The 20,161-nt window shown below is 52.8% G+C and overlaps 1 protein-coding gene across 1 annotated transcript in view; it reads left to right on the top strand.

Moving 5' to 3' along the window:
* LOC133354891 (ran-binding protein 9-like) overlaps window positions 1–17,849 on the top strand; it is a 57,996-nt gene extending 40,147 nt beyond the window's left edge. Inside the window, exons 4-14 of the mRNA XM_061572051.1 lie at window positions 3–170; window positions 2,021–2,043; window positions 4,309–4,493; window positions 5,570–5,682; window positions 8,103–8,211; window positions 9,569–9,858; window positions 10,338–10,449; window positions 10,809–11,008; window positions 11,898–12,052; window positions 13,312–13,423; window positions 13,939–17,849. Coding sequence (XP_061428035.1) covers window positions 3–170; window positions 2,021–2,043; window positions 4,309–4,493; window positions 5,570–5,682; window positions 8,103–8,211; window positions 9,569–9,858; window positions 10,338–10,449; window positions 10,809–11,008; window positions 11,898–12,052; window positions 13,312–13,423; window positions 13,939–14,066 — 1,595 coding nt within the window. The 3' untranslated portion in view covers window positions 14,067–17,849. The remainder of the gene's footprint in view (window positions 1–2; window positions 171–2,020; window positions 2,044–4,308; window positions 4,494–5,569; window positions 5,683–8,102; window positions 8,212–9,568; window positions 9,859–10,337; window positions 10,450–10,808; window positions 11,009–11,897; window positions 12,053–13,311; window positions 13,424–13,938) is intronic.
* The last annotated feature ends 2,312 nt before the right edge of the window (window positions 17,850–20,161 follow it).

Below are 20,161 nucleotides of genomic sequence, written 5' to 3'. Positions count from 1 at the left end.
AGGTTGGGATAAGTACTCGTACGGTTACCACGGCGATGACGGGCACAGCTTCTGCTCGTCAGGCTCGGGGCAGCCGTACGGCCCCACGTTCACGACGGGCGACGTCATCGGCTGCTGCGTCAACCTCGTCAACAACACGGCCTTCTACACGAAGAACGGGCACAGCCTGGGTGGGCACGCACGCACACACGCGCACGCACACACACGCACGCACACACGCACACGCACTGTCTGTGGTGATGTGGCCCGCGTGGAAGTGGGGTGTTGCGGGTTTGGTGATTGTGTGGAGGTAGTTTCAGTCTGGTCTACTCGGCTGAAATTATTTCCAGATATCGGTGTGTGGTTTTTACACGGTGATACCTGTTCCTTTAAAGCTATATTTAGAATGCCATAGTGTCGTACCACCACCCTGTCGCGTTTATTTCCATTTCCGTACCAGGTACCGAAACTGGAAAAATCTTTGTGCCTGTTGTGGTCCAATTCAATCCTGAGGGTGTTGTTTCATTGCTGAAGAGAGTTTGTGATTCCGTAACCCATCCCCGAGATTTCAGTAGAATTGTGTAACCGTTGGAGCGTGGATCCCGGTACTTGTCGCGGTGGCGCTAGTGAGGCTGGGGTTTGCGCAGCGCGCGACAAACCCCACGACCCCGGTTGGTTTCCCAGCCACGGCTGACGTCCGCGGCAGGTGATGTCTGAACACTTGTCTGGGCACCCCCCCAAACACCCCCTCCCTTCACCAGCCGACACTGCTATGCGTGGACAATGAGGACAACCAGATAACTACCACTCGAGGATTTCACCCAGTAGTCGATTGAGCGTGGGCAGTAGAAATACAGTCCGTTTACGTGAATGAGTGATGGCTGTTTTGAGGCTCGGTGTGTCATGTGGTGCGTTTGCTTGCGTTTGTGTTGGTGGACTAAAGCAGTGAACTATTTGTCTTTTGTCAACGTGCTGATTGGCCGTGTCGGGTGGTGGAGGGTTACGACACATTTATAAATAACGCGATCTAACCCAAAAACGTTGATTATGAACGGTGTGTTTGTGTTGGTGGTGCGGCGCTTTTGTGTTGGTGGTGTTTGTGTTGGTGGAGCGGTGTGTTGGTGGTGCGTTTGTGTTGGTGGGGCGGTGTGTTGGTGGTGCGTTTGTATTGGTGTGGTGTCTTTGTTGGTGGAGCGATGTGTTTGTGTTGGTGGTGCAGGGTGTTTGTGTTGGTGGTGTGTTTGAGTTGGTGTTGGTGATGCGTTTGTATTGGTGTGGTGTCTTTGTTGGTGGAGTGGTGCGTTTGTGTTGGTGATGCGTTTGTGTTGGTGGGGCGGTGTGTTTGTGTTGCTGGAGCGAGCAGTGTGTTTGTGGTGAGTTTGTGTTGGTGTAGCTGTGTCTTTGGTCTAATAGCTGTCTGTTGCAACTCCGGTGGAAATTGCAGTCTTGAGCTTGGTCTGAGCCGCTCTTATCTCTGCTCAGCCTAAAATGAGTCCCTAAAGCAGTGTGCACTGAGAAGACAAAGATGACCAGGTCTGCTTTTGATCCCATCTGCTCCCGTGTGCTATCTCTCACGCGGCACTTGTTCCTACAGTTATTCTGATAAACAGGGATGAAGTGTGTGTTTGTGTCCGTGTGCGCGCATGTGTGTGTCTACGGTGCGGGAGGGCAGTGGAATTCGCACTACGCTATGAACCTGGCAACCCGAGTTTGCTTCCCACTCGTGGCAAACATCACTGATCAATATCTGAACCAATTATGGGCTTCCCCTACATCAAATCCACTTGAAATTAGAATCTGGTGTGTTATGTAAACATCAGCACTGGGGAGACAAAGGCGGCCGAGCATGGTGCTAGCCACACCGCCCCTTCGTGTGCGGTGCCAGCCTTCGTAGGTGCCCACTAACAGTACTTGCCCCAACAGCCTGCAAGGGCTATACTGGGAGTCTTTGCTTTTGTGTGTATGTGGTGGATGCTTGTAAGCCATCTGTGCTGACATATATCTTTGTCTTCCATCCACCTTCCTCCCATCCCTTCTGTAGGAATTGCCTTCACAGACCTCCCGGTGAGAAGCGTTGAACCTCGGCACAACTTGTTTAATTTCAGACGCCTCGGTGTGAACAACATAAAATACAAGTCATTATTGCAAGTGGAGCGTGTTCAGTTCGACTGTAAAATACCGCAGGGTTTGCCACTCGTCTGAATGCGAAAGCCACTCGTAAATTACTCTCCCTATAAAATTTCATTGTCGGTTGAAAACAAGAGCCCTAACCCGGGTAGTTTCCGGCACCATGTATAGATACGGAGCCCGCGATTCCTCAAAGGCCACTACCTAAGTAGTGGAAACACCCCACTGATTGGTCGGTATTTTAAAAAATGTGTAAGTGTTGAGTCGTTGGGGTTAAATGTAATGACGTGTGTATTCGATATACCCTGTGCAGTGCAATGTGCAACTCCACTGTCATGTATGACACTGCTTGCACAACAACGTGTTAGCTCAATTCCCACTTGTACACATCCTACTGGGAAACATTCATCTGCAAGCCCCATCGGCTAGTCACACCAAATGTGGTTTAATTTCAGCAATTAAATCGACACCTTTTTACCTCTCATCGTATATACCCCAAAGGAGCAAAATAAGTGACAGAAAAGTTGTTGAGGGGGCCAGTTTGTCACATGTCCGGAACGTGCTTCTCACGGCGCATCTTGCAAATCCTGTCGGAACGTGACGCGGTTGAAGATCACCAGGCGATGGAAGTGGGGGGGGGGGGGGAATTGAAGGCCAGAGGGCTGTGGGGCGGATACTGAATCATGACTTTCCACCGTCAAAGTTGAGGTCCAAACAAAACATGACTCCCATGGAACTTCGGTTAACCTGCCAACATTAACCCCTATTCATAAGAGGGTTTTTTTGGCAATTTTTGGAACCGTTTGTGTATAGTGCACTGCATCTTTACTTTAGTGGGGAGCGTATTGTCAGGATAAAAACTTATCTGCGTTCATAAGTTGGCAGGGCATTGCTCATGGAAGTAATAGGTTTGGAGTGTCGATTTAATCAACAAAAATGCATATTATTGGGTCTTTCGGTAAAGTCATGTAGATCGGTTCAAAGAAAATAACAAAAAAATGAAGATGACCGCTTGTGTTGCGATAGAAACGTATTTTTTTATTATTTTTGGTTATTTTCTTTGAACCTATCTACGTGACGTTACCGAAAGACCCAAGAATATTAATTCCTGCAGTCACGAAAGCTTTAAGTCAGATTTGACAAAAATGCATATGAACATGTCGGCTTTCGCGACCAATAATATTCACACGTGTTTTTGGGTTAGCTCGCGTAAGTTTCCATGTGTTGTTAAACCGCCACCACCCGACACAGCCAATTAGTAAGGTTTGTCACGTAAACAAAACATGCCAATTCGTTTCTTGTACAGCACACCGGTGTGTTGGAGAGTAAAGCCACAACATTTACAATTTGAGTTCCTTGATATTTTGCCGGTAATTACAACTAGGATCATCAGGCGACAGGCAGAGTAATCCTCCTGCTGTTTCGGTGTTGACTAGAGAGATACATGAGCCAATCAGGTATGAAGGCCGGTGGGGGGGGGGGTTAATGGATGCATATCAATTATTGTAGGAAAAAAAAATATATCACGACGTTTCGATCGCAACACAAGCAATCGTCACCAGGAGTAATTATTTATTATTATTTTATTGTTATTATTTGTTCTATCTACGTGACTTTACCGAAAGAACCATAGAATATGAATTCCTGCAGTCACGAAGGTTTTAAGTAAAAATTATTGTAGGACATTATCGTAGGAAATTGGTATCAACCTTCTCAGCAACTTAATCTAAGCAAATCTTTTAACAAAGAAAAATAACATTCATGTTTTTCGTGGCAATACCTGCAAAATCCCAAAAGCCAAGTACTGGCAATCTTCCACAACTTCTTATATTGTTGTTCTGGATCTATTTCTAGTGTCGTTCATCACTTACAATTGGTGGACTTGTTTTTTGAAAGGTGAAAATAAAGCTTGGGGGGTATCATCATCTGCTCAGCTGCATACACTGCTTCAGTCATAGCCTGCCAGAGATGTTGGGTGAGGAAGCCGAGGGCGGCCTAGGAGTCCCCTGGCTGGCTTGTCCAGCCCAGTTCAGTTCCTGAAGAAGCTCACAGCCCGTCAAGCGATTAACACGGAGCTATACAGCACCACCACCACCACGAACACCTGCGCAGTCACCGTACATGTCTCAACCTCCGTCTCTTCTCATTCCTTCCCTTCTCCCCGCCATCCATGTTCCATCCTGGCTTGCCCGGCCCTTGCAGCCCAACCTGTACCCGACGGTGGGGCTGCAGACGCCGGGCGAGGTGGTGGAGGCGAACTTCGGCTCACGGCCTTTTGTCTTCGACATCGAGGACTACATGCGGGAGTGGCGGTCGCGCATCACGGCCGCCGTGGAACGCTTCCCCCTCGCGCAGCCGCACGGGACCTGGCAGATGACGCTGCAGACGTACGTCACGCACGTCACGCACGGACAACAATCCCGTGTGCGGTCTGCATGGACTGTAGGTACAAATGCTGTTAGCGAGCAAATCGTGATGGTCGGCACGGCGTGCCGAGGGGGTTGTGTGGCAACTATCAACGCCTGGCCGCCTTTCCCTCCCCAGTGCCTGTATTGGTAGATGCTGACTTGAGGCAACGAATGGGAGGCCCAGGACTGGTTCAGATAATCACCGCTGATGTTATCTGTGAATGGGAATCGAACCCAGGTGGCCAGGTTTGTAGTGTAGTGCACTAACTGCTATACCAGCACTTCAACTTGCACACACGTACACGCACTTATGCGCTCTCCTGCATGTACCGCAGCGATCGTAGACTGGCAGTGGTGCCGAGTGAAGCCGAAGTGGTCCTTAAGTGTCCTGGCCAATTTGTCCAAATCCATTCTGCGCAGGTGGCGATGGGGAGGGAGAGGCGTGTGCGTGGTGCGGTGTGTGCGGTGTGGTGCGCAGCCTGCAAGATGGCGCAGTAGTACCCGCACTGTGCTACGATCGCATGGACCTGGCGTGTACGCCGGTGATGAGCGATGTCTGAACCTGCCCTCGGCCTCCTCCCCTTAGTTGAATCGGCCTCAAATGGGTGTGCCTGGTGCGGTGTATCAACATTTTTCATTGGGAGACGAGGGACATCTGAAACCTATCTCTACCTCCCTTTGCTTGGCTCAACATTAAGCGAGCGCCTAGTGCCGTATTTAAACATTGCCACTGGCCACACGACGGCGGCCAGGTGTGGTGTTGGCGACGGATGGTGATGCGCTCTCGGATGATGATTGAAGGAGCATGGAGATCGCAATTTCCCAGTTGTATTGTTTGCCTTGTGCATTTTCAAATGTTCGATGCGAGGTGTAACCTTGGGCGCTTTGAGTTGCCGAGGCATTTAAGCACCACATAAACGCTACTGTTATTATTATTGTGTGGGCTGTACACGGGCTGTGCGGTCCTGTGGCGCGTGTGCCATTACGCCGTTGGTTTGTCGCCGTGGTGGTGTGGGCGGCGCTCCGTGTGACGGTCGTGCGCTCGCGTGGCACAGCATGATGGCCTCCTACCTGGTGCACCACGGCTACTGCACGACAGCGGAGGCGTTCGCCCGCGCGACCGGGCAGGCCTTCCAAGAGGAGCTCTCCTCCATCAAGAATCGGCAACGTGAGTGCCTCCCAGTGCACAGTGCGCAGCACGGGAAATTGGTGGTGCGTGCGCAGGGCGCGCGTGTGTCTCACATGTAGTGTAGCGGTTAGTGCGCTGCACTACGAACCCGGTCACCTGGGTTCAATTTTTGGTCAAGGCCAACACAAATGACAATTATTTGAACCGCTCATGGGCCTCCCCTAGGTCGGCTCGTCCTCAAATAAGTATCTAGGGCGATGCGTAAACATCGCCTCGAGGGAGACAAAGGCGGCCGGGCGTGCTGCTGGCAAGCCCACACACCCTCATGTAGCGTGCCGGCCTTCATCGGTGCTCGTTAACAGCACTTGCCCAAATAGTCTGTTATGGCTATACGGGGGATCTTGGTCTTTGTTCGTGTCATGTTGTATTGAACAGGTAGTGCATCTGCCAGTCATCTCACAGGGCTAACCCATTACACCTGGGTCTGTCCATGACCTCCTGTTAGCAAACCTTCACAATAGGGGGCCATCCATTTTGTAAGTATGCAAAAATATGTCAAAACTTGACCCCTCCCCCCCTCCCTGTACACACGCGTATGCTTGATACGCCCCTCCCCCCCCCCCGTATCCTATGAACGGCCGATATTTAATCCACGCAGAAACGATCAAAGATTAATAATATTAAGGTGTTTAAGCAAACAGATAGTCCTCTGCCGTACTATCTAACTCATTTGAAGGCCAATGTAGACAATACGCAAGCGAACGCATTTGGGTTAACTCCCCCCTCCATGCGTATATACTAAATGGATGGCCCCTAGCCTCAAAGTGCAACCTAGCCTGGCACAAGCGCTGTGGTGATGTCACCACCACTTAGTGGCAAATGGCGGTAGCTTTTGCCTTCTCGAATGCAGCTAGTGCTGTCTGTGTTGTGTGTGTGCGTCATGCGGATCGTTTGTGTTTTTCAACAAAGACTTGGTGCTGTTGCTGTCTACATGAATTGCACACATTTTATTACAACACTCGTTGGGATAGCACACAGGCGCTATTGATTTCCGACCCCAGCCGTTTTTCTGTGAACCCTGTGACCCCGTGTACCCCAACCCCTGCCGACCTGGGGACCCCGGGCTGGTGTTTCTGCAGGGAGCATGCATTCTGTCCCAGGGTTTATCGGCCACGCTGCTGCCTCGCTCTTTGGACACAGGATGCCAGTCCGCTCGTGCGCGCACACGCACGGTGTATTTTTGGTCGCCTATTAAAAGCAAACGGCCGGGCGGATTATTTTAACGATGCACGAGTATTCCTCGTTTGAGGTCATGCGGCATGCGTACGGACGAGCCTGCGAATTAGCATCCGTGTTTTGCGCGCGTGTGTGTACATGTGTATGCGTTACGAACCTGCCAACCCGACTTCGATTTCCGCTCACGGCCAACATAGGTGACGATTATCTGAATCGGTCTTGCGCCTCCCCTATGTCGACTCAGCCTCAAATGAGTACCTGGTACGATGCGTAAAAATATCACCACTCGGGAGACCAAGGCGGCTGGGCGTGCTGCTGGCCGCTCACCCCCTTGTGTGCCGTCCTGGCTTTCATAGGTGCTCTCTCACAGCACTTGCCCCAACAGTCTGTTAAGGCTATACGGGAATATCTGTCTTTGTGCATGTGTGTGTGTTAACATTTCACATTCACCAGTTTACTCTTGGTGGACGTTTGAACAAATGGCATCGTACCCTATAGTCCTTGTATTGTGCGCAATCAGCTGATGATGTCAGTGGCGAGGTCAGGCTTCGGTGGATACCTCGGCACCCTTGAGGCTTGCACAGTGTTCTGGGTGTACAGCCTCAGCATTGTATTTAATCTCGGCATGCAGTGTTTTGCACTGCGTAGCCTTGGAAATACAGCGTCTCATTCACGTGAGACAATTTACCTTATTTAATCCGGAAGACACCGTTTGCTCGTTCTTGTTGTTTAAATGTATATACTTTGTGCTTGCGTATTTTAAAATAACAGATTCTTAATCCAAATGTATCCGTGCTGTGCTCAATTATGGAGAACCCAGGTTCAATTATATTGTTTATTGTTGTAGCTTGCTGACCCGCCCCCACTGCTTCATAGCTCATCGGATTTCTCCTTCAGTCTACATACTGATTCTGATTCTGAATTCCAGCAGACAACTGATCACCAGCATTAGTTGGGCTTTCCAACCGCTGTGCAAGTGGTTGCGCTCACATGTCAGTGGGCCAGATGCAACGAAGCCGCGGCCCGGTTACGGCCTGCGGGTGGTCGGTTCTTCGCCCGTAGTCGGCGAGACTAAAGCGGGAGACGTTGGTCTGCGTGCGTGCGTGCGTGCGGGTCGCGTGCGTGCGGGTCGCGTGCGTGCGTGCGGGTCGCGTGCGTGCGTGCGGGTCGCGTGCGTGCGTGCGTGCGTGCGGGTCGCGTGCGTGCGTGCGGGTCGCGTGCAGGCATTCAGAAGCTGGTGCTCTGTGGGAGGATGGGAGAGGCCATCGACACGACCCAGCAGTGCTACCCGGGCCTGCTTGACCGCAATCCGGAGCTGCTGTTTCGCCTCAAGTAAGGGGCGCGTTGCGTCTCCACCGCGCCGTCAGCACCCCCGGCCGCGCGCAGGCCAATAACACTCACGCCGCTTGGTTTATCTGCGGTCCCCGAGGGCGGAGACTGTTTTCACGAGCTCTCGGCCTTGGGACGTTTGGCTTGTGTCTCGCCGAGCGATTTCCCCGTGCGAGCAGCAAGCGTAGCGGGTTAGCGCGCTGCGCTACGAACTAGGCGACCCGAGTTCGATTCCCTCTCACGGCCACCCACCGCATCGTGTGCCGTACTGATGCCCAGACGAACAACACTTGCCCCAGCAGTCTATTAAAGGCTACACGGAGGATCTTTGTGTGGCAAGTACATCCGGAGAAAACCCATTCAGAAGTGGCGTTTGCAATATATTCCACGCGGACTGGATTCTGCTGTCTTCACATTAACCCTGCCCTCGTCTTCACCCGATGTCGCTCCAAAACGCCACTCAAACGTCTCACTGGCTTCCCTCCCCACGGAATCGCGAGTGTTTGGTGCGTAATCCATGCCTATGCTGGGAGGTGTCCCCCGGTTGTATCACTTGCTGTGGATGAGAGGCTTTTCTCATACCCGAAGGTGCATTCTGCAGAAAGACAGGAATAAATTAGGATATTGTGTTGAAACAGATTGTACAATTGTGTTGTCAGCCCAATTATTATTATTGTTGTTGGCTGGGGGCTGCAATAATCCATTTCTCATTGTTCTTTGTGCCAGCAGTGTCAACTCATTGCTTAGCATTAGCCTCTTCTGGCCATATGAAAATAATTGTATTTATAGAAGGAGAACCTAATCTTATCAAATGCTTTTCCTTTTGCCATCATTAGTATTATAGGATAGTTGGTGTAAGTCGTAGACTGGTGTTTTGAGTGTAAAACACAATTTTGGAACCAATAATCCTGGTCTCACAGTGGACTCTTCTGGTTGGTTAGTGCACTGTCCACCAGGGGTCCATGACGGCCCTCCAGGTGGTCTATGGAATAATGTAAATCCAAGTTGATCCCGAAATATTTTTGCTTCGGGCATTAATTCATATTTCACTAATTTAATTAAGAAAAATTACTTGGGTAAAGTACCCTGATTGCCACCACAGAGGCAACTCTAGAGATCCCGTATAAAGGGTATGTGGCCTATTCTTTCACGCCGGGATACATCCGTCACGTTGGAGCTAATTTAGCAACAGCCTTTCATGTGGGCAGCACTTCCAGGTGATGTCTGCGTCTGCCAAGAGATCCCCGTAGCCTCGGCAAGCTCCCGCGGCTTTGTAACAACCGGTCCCACGCGACAACCGCCGTGGCTCCAACCACGTGTGTGTCCCCCCCCTCCCCACCTCGCGTGCTGCGTGCCCCAGGGTGCGGCAGTTTGTGGAGATGGTGAACGGCACGGACAGCGAGGTGCGCTCGCTGGGCGGCGTGCGCAGCCCGAAGTCGCAGGAGCCCTACCCGGCGAGCCCTCTGCGCTCCTGCCACACGCCGGGCTCGAGCCCCGCGCACGCGCAGGTCGCGACCGTCGCTGCCGCCGCCACGGCAACCGCCGCGGCCGCCAGTGCCACGCCGGTGCTGCACCCAGCCACCTCCTCGTCCTCGTCCTCCTCTTCGTCGTCTTCGTCGTCCTCCAACGGGGCCTGCACACATCCTCTGAGTACGCGCCTTGGCGCGTGGGCCCGGGCGCACGAGGCACCGTCACGCGCGCACGGAGAGAGCGTGGGGACGGTGATGTAGGGTTGTGGGGACCTACAGCGCAGGCCGTGCTGGTGCAGCACTAAGCTCCGAGCGGGAGTGGTAGCGCAGCACCAAGCTGTGACCGCCTCGTATTGATTCTCGGCTACGAGTAACATCGGTGGCAAGTGCACTTGGGCCTCTCCTACGTCAATTGAACCTTGAGTAGGTTCATGGCGTGGGTTGTGAACAACAGGAGACGATGGTGGCCGGGCATGGCCACACCACTACCTTTTTTTCCATGCCTGCACTCATAGGTGCCGCCCCCGCTCACAGCAGTTTGACCCTCTTGTCGCTGTTTGACCCTCGTGTGCCGTGCCAGCCTTCGTACGTGCTCACGAACAGCACTTGCCCCAATAGTCTGTTAAGGCTATACAGAGGATATTTGTCTTTGTGTGATAGGTGAGGGGGCGGGCAGCAGTAATGGTGTGTCGGAGGGAAAGCCGCCCGGCTCTGCCCGGCACGGCAAGCACACAGCCAACCACAACGGCAGCTCCAACACAGACGACAGCAGGTCAGTGTCGCCGGCGTTCGTGTGCGCGCGGTGGCTTGGCTCCTCGGCTCCTCGGCGCCCTGGCGGGGGGGGGGGGGGGGGAGCCACGTGCCATGGTGGCCTGTAGAGCGGAGAAGCCGTCGTGGCGACCCGCGTGCCCTGCAAGCTGCCAGCGAAGAGTTGAGAAGCGAATTGCCAATGTCTGATTTCAATGAAATATAATAGCACCCGGTCATTGTCTTGAGTGTGCATCTCGCTTAGAAAACTCTGGCTGGTAACGACGCCTCCCTTCCTACCCGGCTCCCTCCACCTCCCATTTAATTACACGGAGCCAACCCCCCTGTTCGCCCCCCCCCCCCCCCCCGTGTGCGCGCCCGCAGCAATGGAGAGGACGACGATGACGAGGAGGACGAAGAAGAGGACGAGGAGGACGACGAGGAGGAGGAGATGGACTACTACAGCAACGGCGTGACGGAGCCCACCGAGACCAATGGCGTTCTTAACGGCAGCTGTAAGCACGATGGCACGGTGACGGCGCGCCTCGATGAGGAGGAGGAGGACGACGCCGACTATGGGTACGGCGCGTGATTCTCCCGTCGTGCGCACGCGCCCCCGTAGGGTTTTATTGACATTGCTCTTTAGCTATTTTTATTGTACCATATAAGGCCTGCTGAGGATTTTTTCTCTTTTTCAGAAGCGACCTGCCCACAAATTATAGCTCAACGAAGTGGCTTATTGCGTGGAAATGTATTGCAGCCAATTACTATTAATGCGTGTTGGTTATAAATTTCGAGGGAAAAACCGGAGGACTCGGAGAAAAACCCACGCTCCCACGGGGAGAGAGACACCGCAAACTCCAAATACACAGCAGGCCTCAGGGTCGGGATCGAACCCACGACCTCCTGTATACCAGGCGAGTAGTTAATATCTCACCACGGAGAGAGAGAGACACGCAAACTCCAAATACACAGCAGGCCTCAGGGTCGGGATCGAACCCACGACCTCCTGTATACCAGGCGAGGTAGTTAACATCTCACCACCGTTTCCCAGCGTGCGGAACCCCGCGGTGGGTTCCGCATCCTGTACTCATCCCGAGGTGAGTCGTGAGCGTCGGCCGTACCGAGGGCACCTGCGAGTGTCGCCCGTGGTTTTGTGTTGCCCAGAGTGAGTGTTGTTCCCTGTCACGAGTCGCACGTAGCGAACTTTTCCCGTAGCCAGTGCACCATGCTGTGTTCCCCGCACCAAGTGTTTTACACGAGCGTATTGCGCGTGGGTGCATTGTGCACGCTGTTTGTGTGTACCTGTGCACGTGCCTGGATGCGGTCTGTGCAGTGTCCGGTCCGCATGATGTGCGTTGTGAGTGCGGTGCCTGTGGATGTGTTGTGTCTGCGTGTGGTGTTGAACTGCCATTTGTCCGGTGCGTGTGCTTCTTGCGGTTGGGGTAATGTGGCGTGCGCGGTGTGTTCCAGACGTAGACGTGGCTGGTGTGCGGAGGCAGCTGTGCGGGGGGTTCCAGGCGGCCGTGGAGCGAATGATCCAGTTTGGCCGGGAGCTGCAGCTCATGTGCGACACGCTGACCCGCGAGGACGGCAAGCACACCGTCGACAACTCGCGCACGCTGCAGGCAAGCGCACACACGCACACACTACAACAAATATCTCCCGTATCGCCTGAACAACGGAATGTTGTTAGCGACCATCATGTATGAAGGCCGGAACGGCACACGAGAGAGAGGGGTGGCCACCATCACGTCCAGACGCCTTTGTCTCCCCAGTGGTGATGTTTACACACCGCACCAGGTACTCATTTGAGGCTGAGTCGACCTAGGGGAGGCCCAGGACCGGTTTAGATAATCGTCACTTTTGTTGCTGGTGGCCATGAGCGGGAATCGAACTCGCATCGCCGGGTTCGTAGTGCGGCGTAGCGCTAACCGCCGCACGACGTAAACACCTCGAGCACGGCGATCCCCGCTCTGTTGCCTTCAAGGCGGCATTCGCACTGGAGAGGCAACGTCCGGAGACTTGGTCATGAGCGGAGCTTGGAGAGCGATGGCAGCGTGGTGGAATCACAAGCGTTGATCGTGATGATTTCGATTTTTTGTTTACTCTTGTGCAGAATTTGTGGCGTCTTGGACTGTGGATTTCTTGCACAACTGCTCGTTATAATGTAACTTCCCGAAAAATAATTTTCAATTTCACGGCTAACAAGTCACTTGTGTGTTTACTTTGTTGTCCTTCCTCCACACCTTGAATTATCACGGTTGGCTCCGACCGGGGCGACAAGTTCAACGCACATGTACATTTGTTTGCAAAGAGCCTGAGCCTCGAGTGCCACTGAGAAGGGGAGAGACACCAATGTCACTGCTGAAACACAATCTGCCATTATATGCCCACACGGGGTGACGCACATGTAACATCGGGATGGGGGAAAAAACATCACTTGGTAAACTTTGTTCTTCCATTCGCAACGGTATTCTTTTAGTCGTCAAATAAAACATATTTAACTTTCTTTTTTGTAGAAATTTTATCCAAATAGAAAAACACAAAACCTTACGATTGCTTTTTTACAGCAGAGAAATAAATACCGTATCAAGGCTTTAAATGCCGAATTAGGATTATACGTGCAAAATAATAACATCGTGTGATCAATGGCAATTGTGAATGGTGTGAAAGAAGTTCAACGTACATACATAAAAGCACGCCCTTTCCTTTTCAGCCGATGCAAGTTTCAATCGGTTGCCTTGGGCATCGTGTGGCGTTCGGGGGGAGGCTGCAATTTTTTGGAGCTGTTGTATTGGCGGGGCGGGGGCTAGGAGCGTGTTGTGTATATTGCCTCTGTAGACCGAGTGCCATGCGTGGCGTTTGCGTGCGTGCGTTGGTGCAGGACGCGTTCAGCTTGCTGGCGTACGCCGACCCCTGGAACAGCCCCGTGGGCTATCAGCTCGAAGCCACGCAGAGGGAACAGATCTGCAGTGCACTCAACAGCACTATCCTAGGTGCAGCATTCGGACACACGCGTGTGGACACAAGTGGCCTTGACATCCCACTGCCAGGATGCGTTATTACAATGTAATTGGTGGCAAAATTGAACATCCTTTTTTTCGTATGAGAGTTTTCTGAAGAATAGCTGGCCACATGGGCTATGCTTGGTGGAGCCATGTGGCCAGCCATGTAGCTGGCCACATGGCTATGTTCGAAATGCTTGGTGCAAAATTGGGAATATTAAAGTTTTTTTCCTTTTAGGGGTCATTTCATCTCTTCATCTGTTTGGGGTCACCGTGGGCATCGACAGTCAGTAGTCATCCTACTTTGGGGGGTACTAGCCAGTTGCATAGGAATGTGGAATTTCCATCACCAGCTGAGGGCCGCAAAAGGAAATGTTGAGTACCAGCCCGTTGCCAAATTGATCAGGATTATTACACCGTGGCTTGTCGAATGCGAGACCCGCGGCCGAGTGGCGACGTCTGACCACGTTGCGTGTGTGCTGCTGCTGCTGCCCTTGTCTCTGCAGAGGCTCAGGGCCTTCCCAAGCAGCCGGCGCTGCTGCTGGCCGTGGGGCAGGTGACCGAGTGCCTGCGCCTCATGTCCCGCTCCAGCCTCGGGGCGTGCGCATTCGCGCGGCTCGAAGACTACCTTTAGTGTCGCACACAACGCACGGGGGGCGCGTGCGTCGTGTGCGTGGTGCGTGCGTGCGAGTGTTTTGGAGCGAAGAAGAGCCAATGCATGCGCTCCGGAAAAAAAATACGACCCAGCCAACCCGACTCATTATTATTTTTGTTTATTTTGTTGCACACGCGCATGATGCACCCACGCGCTACGGGCAGCCTGCCCCCACCGCCCGGTGGAGCTTCGGGGTCGCGCACAGAGACAAACGCCACGAGCGCTCCGCTGCGCTCGTGCCGCTCGCCGAGACGCGAGCGATGGGACGAGTTGCGCCTCCCGCCGTGCCCCGCCGCCCGCCTCAAGCTGCCCGGCACCACGGAGCAAGGCTCGCCGGCGTTACAGCGGCGATGTTAACCACCCACGGACTATAAGCGTGTGTTTTAAAAGAAGTTTTTATTTCATTGTTGTGTTTATTTTCTCCCCCCCCCCCCTTCCGATATTGTAAACGTTTTGCTTTTGAGTGGAATAGAAAGAGAACGTGAGAGAGATGCATACATAAATAGAAAACTAAATATTTGCAGGGCATTTCTTCAACTCGTCGTTGCCTGGTTCGTGACAACTGGGTATGGGGATGGCTCTACAAGGGGCGGCTTTAACGAGGGTGTTCATTAAACAAGTGTGTATGTGTGTGTTAAAGGAGACGAGATGCTGGTGTTGAGGTAGTGGAAGTGTGGAAATGTGGTGTGCTGCTCAGTGGCTTTGCAGTCAAACTGCTCGCCACGCTCGGCCCGTGTGCATTCAATGCGTGCCGCCGACTATCGCTGCCCGCTAACGACCCCTCGTATTGGAAACGCCGAGAGCGCAGCGCGACAACCGAAGGTGAACGGCGGAGAACCTGCAGTGCCGGGCTTGGCGATCGGGGAAAGAAGACAACTGTTAGGCGACGGAGCTAAAATAGCGGCCAATCATAACGTATAACCCTGCCCGCAATACGAACCACACCAGCCAACCAGACCCGCGCGCCCTACCCCCGTGCTCTTAACCAACGGATTAACTCCCCCCCCCCCCCCCCCAGGCACACGCTCCACTTGGAGCACATCCATCATTGTGACCCAATCCACTGATGCTTCGTGTAGCTCCCATTTTACTGTTCGTGGTCTTTCCACTCGTGGTGTTTACAGCGCCACCTGCTGTCACGTGGAGTTTTTCAATAAGCTCGGCATTCGTGTACCAAGATCGGAGCCAAATCCCACGTTGACATTTACACACCACTTTCTTGCCACACCAGACTGTCCCTCCCCGCCACGTATCTGTACCAGTTGTCCAAGTCTCCGTTTCAAGAGATCGATGAAAGTCGTTTGACTTTCATTGTACGTGGCCAATTAGTACATTAAAATCGATTTGGTCTGTGTTTGGGGTAGCCCGAATTCAGGCCGTGCTTCCATTTCTTCGAGTGCCTCACCTGCATTTGGCGAGACTTGAGTAGAACTTTCCATCTGACTGAGGGTTGGGGGGGAATGAGAGCTCCGTGTGTCTCGCCGGGCCTCCTGAAGCCGCCCCCTGTGCCAGCACGTAGAGGGCAGGGGCAGATGCATTCATGAAGATCTTTTTTATGACGGGGAAAATAAAAAGCGCGGACAAGTCGTATTTTAGCAAAAAACGACTGTAGACTTGCTTCGGTGCACAGAGTATTACTATTGTTGTTAGAGAGGTCGGCGGGTGAAAGAAGACGGGGGTGTTTGATTTTAAGCGAATTTGCGGTTGTGTTTTTAAAACGAGTGTATTGCCGAGAAAGCCCACGACTGGGACCCGCAGCGAGCGAGCCGCGTGTGAGCTCGGCCGTGCAACGCACCTCCCAGCAGTGCTGCGTCGGAAACAACAAGGTCCCCCCTCCACGGTGCGGACCGCGCAGACGTGTGGGACGCTTTGTGTTCGTTCACAAGGTTGTCATTTATTTTTGTCCATGACCCTATCTCCCCCCCACCCCACTCCCCGAAAAGCTGTGGAAACATTCATTCTGAAGCATACAACTTTAGCTGCAGGAGACCGGGTTTCGCTTAATGGCACACGGGCGACGCGCCAGGAGAGACTGAAAGGAGGAGGCTGCGGCGACGCGTGGTGATTTGACGCGACGTGCTGGCGGGCCGTGGGGTGAGGTTCGTGTAAAAGCAGCGGCGGCAGCAGCTCATCCCATTTGTTAGCGGTGCGTCTTCCTTTCCCATTTGGCTTCTCAATATGAAATATAACGCCGAGCAAATGAGCGGCACTCCGGTCAGAGCGTTCGCCATTAGTAGGTTGCGATTCGGGACGTCAACAGTTGGGTCATCCAATTTGAATACACAGGCCCCTGTCATAGGAATGTGAAATGTAACGCAAAATGTACTTCTTTGCCACCAATGGAGGGTCAGTGCCCACCCCCCATTGCTGTTGATGCTCAGAAAACAAAAACCCCGTCTGGAGCTGTGCGCGCTTCCTGACGGTGGGTCTCCTGGAGCAGAGGTTCACAGCCACCGATCGCGGTCCCAAAGCTTGACTACAACCCAAGTCCAACCCCTTAAATAATCTACACCTCGAGTTTACTTTTCATGAGTTTTACAAAAGTGTTTACCATAGCAATGAAACGGCAAATGTTGTAAACCTCACTCTTTCCTGTGTTTTCCTTTCTATGTTGTACCCAAAATATCTTTCGTTGGTCCTTTATCAGTCGTGCTGTGGCGTGGAGAAATTTGCATTTGTAACCTTCGGCGGTGACAGCCAGCGGTGCATCGCTTGGTGTTAAAGAACCGCCTCTCGGAAGAAGACGCCGTAGGACTACTTTTAGGGGCTCTTCACTATGCCTCTTGCACACACTACCACGTGCCCTGCACAGAGAGGGAATCCGCCAAACGAAATGACAATTCAACCGTCGGCGGGTGGCCGACGCGAGACCGCTTGCCGTACCCGAGCGATCGGTTTAACCGTGGGGCGGCTGCCTTTGCGTGGTCCCAGGCTCTCGGCTATGCCTCCCTCCTCGGTGCTCTTGACGCGGTGCTGGCTCCCCGAACCGCCTGGGCCACCTCTACATTTGCCTGTTCCATTTAAATCTCGGATAACGTTTTGAGAGCACGGGGGGCAAAAATCCGACGATTGGCACGGTTGGCTACGTACGGTGCGAAAGAAGTTCAACGTACATATGCATAAAAAAACAACTCAACTGAGGCTGCTCAAGGATGTTGACTGGCTCACCCGTGGCGTTGCTCACCGAGTCCATGAGGCTGTGTACACGAATCAACTTCTCTTGAAACGGGCAGGGGGCTTGCAATTCCACTGGGCTCCTTGGAGCTTCGCCGTGCTCCCATTGGATAGGCGCGGACACGGCTCGTATCTTGTGCGAGTGACGATTGCACATTTGACTTTAAAACTTCCACATTTGAAACATTTCGAATTTACTCATCATGAAGTTATATCAGTTTGAACCATCTCTGGTGCGTTTTGAATATATTTTTTTGCGTGTAATGCACCAAATTTTTTGTGCGCATTATCAAAGCGTGTTGTTATAAAACTCTTTGCACAGCACTATCTCCTTCATCTGTGGGTTTTGAAAATGCGCATGATCCCGATGTTCCTCGCCGGGGCTCCAAGTGGACATTGCGGCCCTCCGTGGCCATGCTGCCTAAGGTCCCCGCGCCATGCCGCCAGGTGATGCTCGCGGTGGTGACCACACTTTGTAAGCTAAACAATAAGGGGTAAAGTTACGAACATCAATTAGTCATTTTTATTTTCAATCATTTAATGTTTTTATATATCTAAAAATAAAAATTCTTCAGCGTTTAAAAAGTACTAAGTTTTTACGTGCTACGTGACCAACCGCCCTTGTCTCTGTACGCCTGACCACGCCGTGACGCTTTGCCTCTAAAAGGGGGGGACACGTAACTTGGGAGAGCCGTCTAGCGAACGGTAGAGAGAGGTGCGGGAGCCTCATCGTCCCAAAGAGAATGGGAATGGTCTGGCTCAACCAGGCCAGGCCCAACACCCCACGGAGACACGAGGACATTGCTTTAGTGAACGTTGACCGCGCGACACCGTGGCCTTGTGAAGTGTTGCCCGTCGTGTGTGCAACTGCTGCTCCTGCGCTTACTTTGTGAAGGACCACCTGCCAATACCGACGTGCTGGCGTTATCCATTGCTAAGTTCGATTTTGATTTGTGTGCCTAAAAGGTCCCCTCTGCGTGTAAAGACGCTGTTTTGTTCAAAAGGGGTTCTACGTCAGAAGACGACCGACGGGCATTCTTTGATGAGGTCGCTGTTGGTGTACGTGGGAGAAATCCAGAGTGGAGAATGAAAATGCACATACAGTACACGTGTAGGTCAGAGACGGTGCTCACTCTGCTGCACCATCCCTGCTCGACTTTAATGGCCCAGCGTCTTACGCGCGTCATCTTCACCGCCCTCGCCACGCCCAGACGATTTCAGTCTCCCACAACCCTCCCCCCCGGCCCGTGTGCCGCCGCTTGGTTGGCCCTGACCGTGCGTGACCCCCGGCCGTCACGGCGGCATCGTCAGGTGTGGCCGTGACCCCCCCCCCCCGCCCCGTGCGTGGTGACGCTCCGCACGATGCGCGCCACCGGCCCCTCTTCGCCTGGGTGGTGGTGCCGCCTCTCGGCGCTGATTCCTGGGCTGCGCGCACGGCCCCGAGGCAGGTGGTGGCGCAGAGACGGGCTTCGCGGAATCCCATGTCCACGAAACGTGAACTAAACTTTGAATCGATGCAATAAACTCGAACCTGAACCGGTTAAGAGTTTAGAAAGATATTTTCCCTTCCGGAGAATACCGTGACTTGTAAAGTGGATTTTGTTTTCTCTCCGTTCCTTCCAGTGAGGAATATATACAAAGTAATCTCACTTTTCGCTTTTACTCGGTGTGCGTCCGCCTGCCTGTTGTAGACACTTTTGCACATGCTACACGGTATCCTTCAAGCAAAGCACCCTCTCCATCACAACAATACCCAGTACACATCGGAGGTTGTAGGAATTGTCCAAAATAGATTTTTTTTTAAGTTTGGGTAGGATATAAATTGACTTTGTTAAACTGATAAATAATTGAAGTAGAGCAAACGTAACTCTATTTTCATATAGTCCACGATGCATGCGTGCAGGAACTGCTCCTGACTGGAGCTGATTGTCCCACGGCATCGCTGCCGTAAACTCCGATCGACTCGTGGCGGGGATGCGTCTTGCCGTGGCAGTCCCAGCTGAAGCCGAGTCGTGGGCTCCCGTGCGTGCAAGCCGAATCGAGGGCACCGATCCCCCGTTGTGAACCTGTGGGTAGCGTCGTGTCGTCGGCGTGGCGTCACCTGGCAGTGAGCGTCCTCGAGAACCAGCGCGGACTGACTTTGCCAGCCGGCTCGGTCTTCTCTCCTCCAGCTCTGGTTCAGGTTTTGGTGTTGGTAGTCCCGTGAGTGTAGAGACCGCTTCCCGGCTCTCGTGTGAACTCAATGACCGTCTATTTTATTTGAACGTCCTCCCTTTCGTTTTTTTTGGCATTCGTTTTCACCCGGCTGCTCAGTGTGGTTCCGTTTCCTTGGCCTGGCCACTTTGTCACCATTCTCTCCAAGCAAAAGTTTCTCTCGAAGGGTACCGCTGTCGCCCGTCCAAGAGAAATTAAATAAGTTCTCGGATTGTGCCGTCGCTGCCGATCTGTGTGCCGCTGCTCGTTGTTTTTCCGTGGGGCCCGGCGGACCGCTGAGGCATCGACGAATTCACCAATCGCAAAGCAATTCCGGCGCTCATGATGATGATAATGCTTGCATTAGAATCTGCTTTGATTTATGCAACAAAATATGCTCGTTATATACGCCGGTGTATTGTAGCCTAATGCAGAGAACGACTCCAGTTGAGAGAACAAATGGAAAACGAGACGCAAAATGGACCATTGAATGGCGACCCCAGATTTGTGACAATCCGCGAGACCGTGGCGACGATGCGAGACGTTGCGTGTCCCGTAAATGTTGGCCACAAAGCTATGGCAGCATGATGCTCCCTTTCACTACTTATACAGAGCAGAAGGGGGGGGGGAACTCAGATGGGCCTGAGCAGTGATGAAGTCGGGCAGAACGTGCGCAGCGCTTGCATTTAGGTGTTGTGATGCAAGTT

This window comes from Lethenteron reissneri, chromosome 49, assembly GCF_015708825.2.
Source record: "Lethenteron reissneri isolate LAM-NWPU_2019-01 chromosome 49, ASM1570882v1, whole genome shotgun sequence".
Taxonomy (NCBI): Eukaryota; Metazoa; Chordata; class Hyperoartia; order Petromyzontiformes; family Petromyzontidae; genus Lethenteron; species Lethenteron reissneri.
The sequence above is the reverse complement of the archived record's forward strand: the minus strand, read 5'-3'. Positions and strand labels throughout refer to the sequence as shown.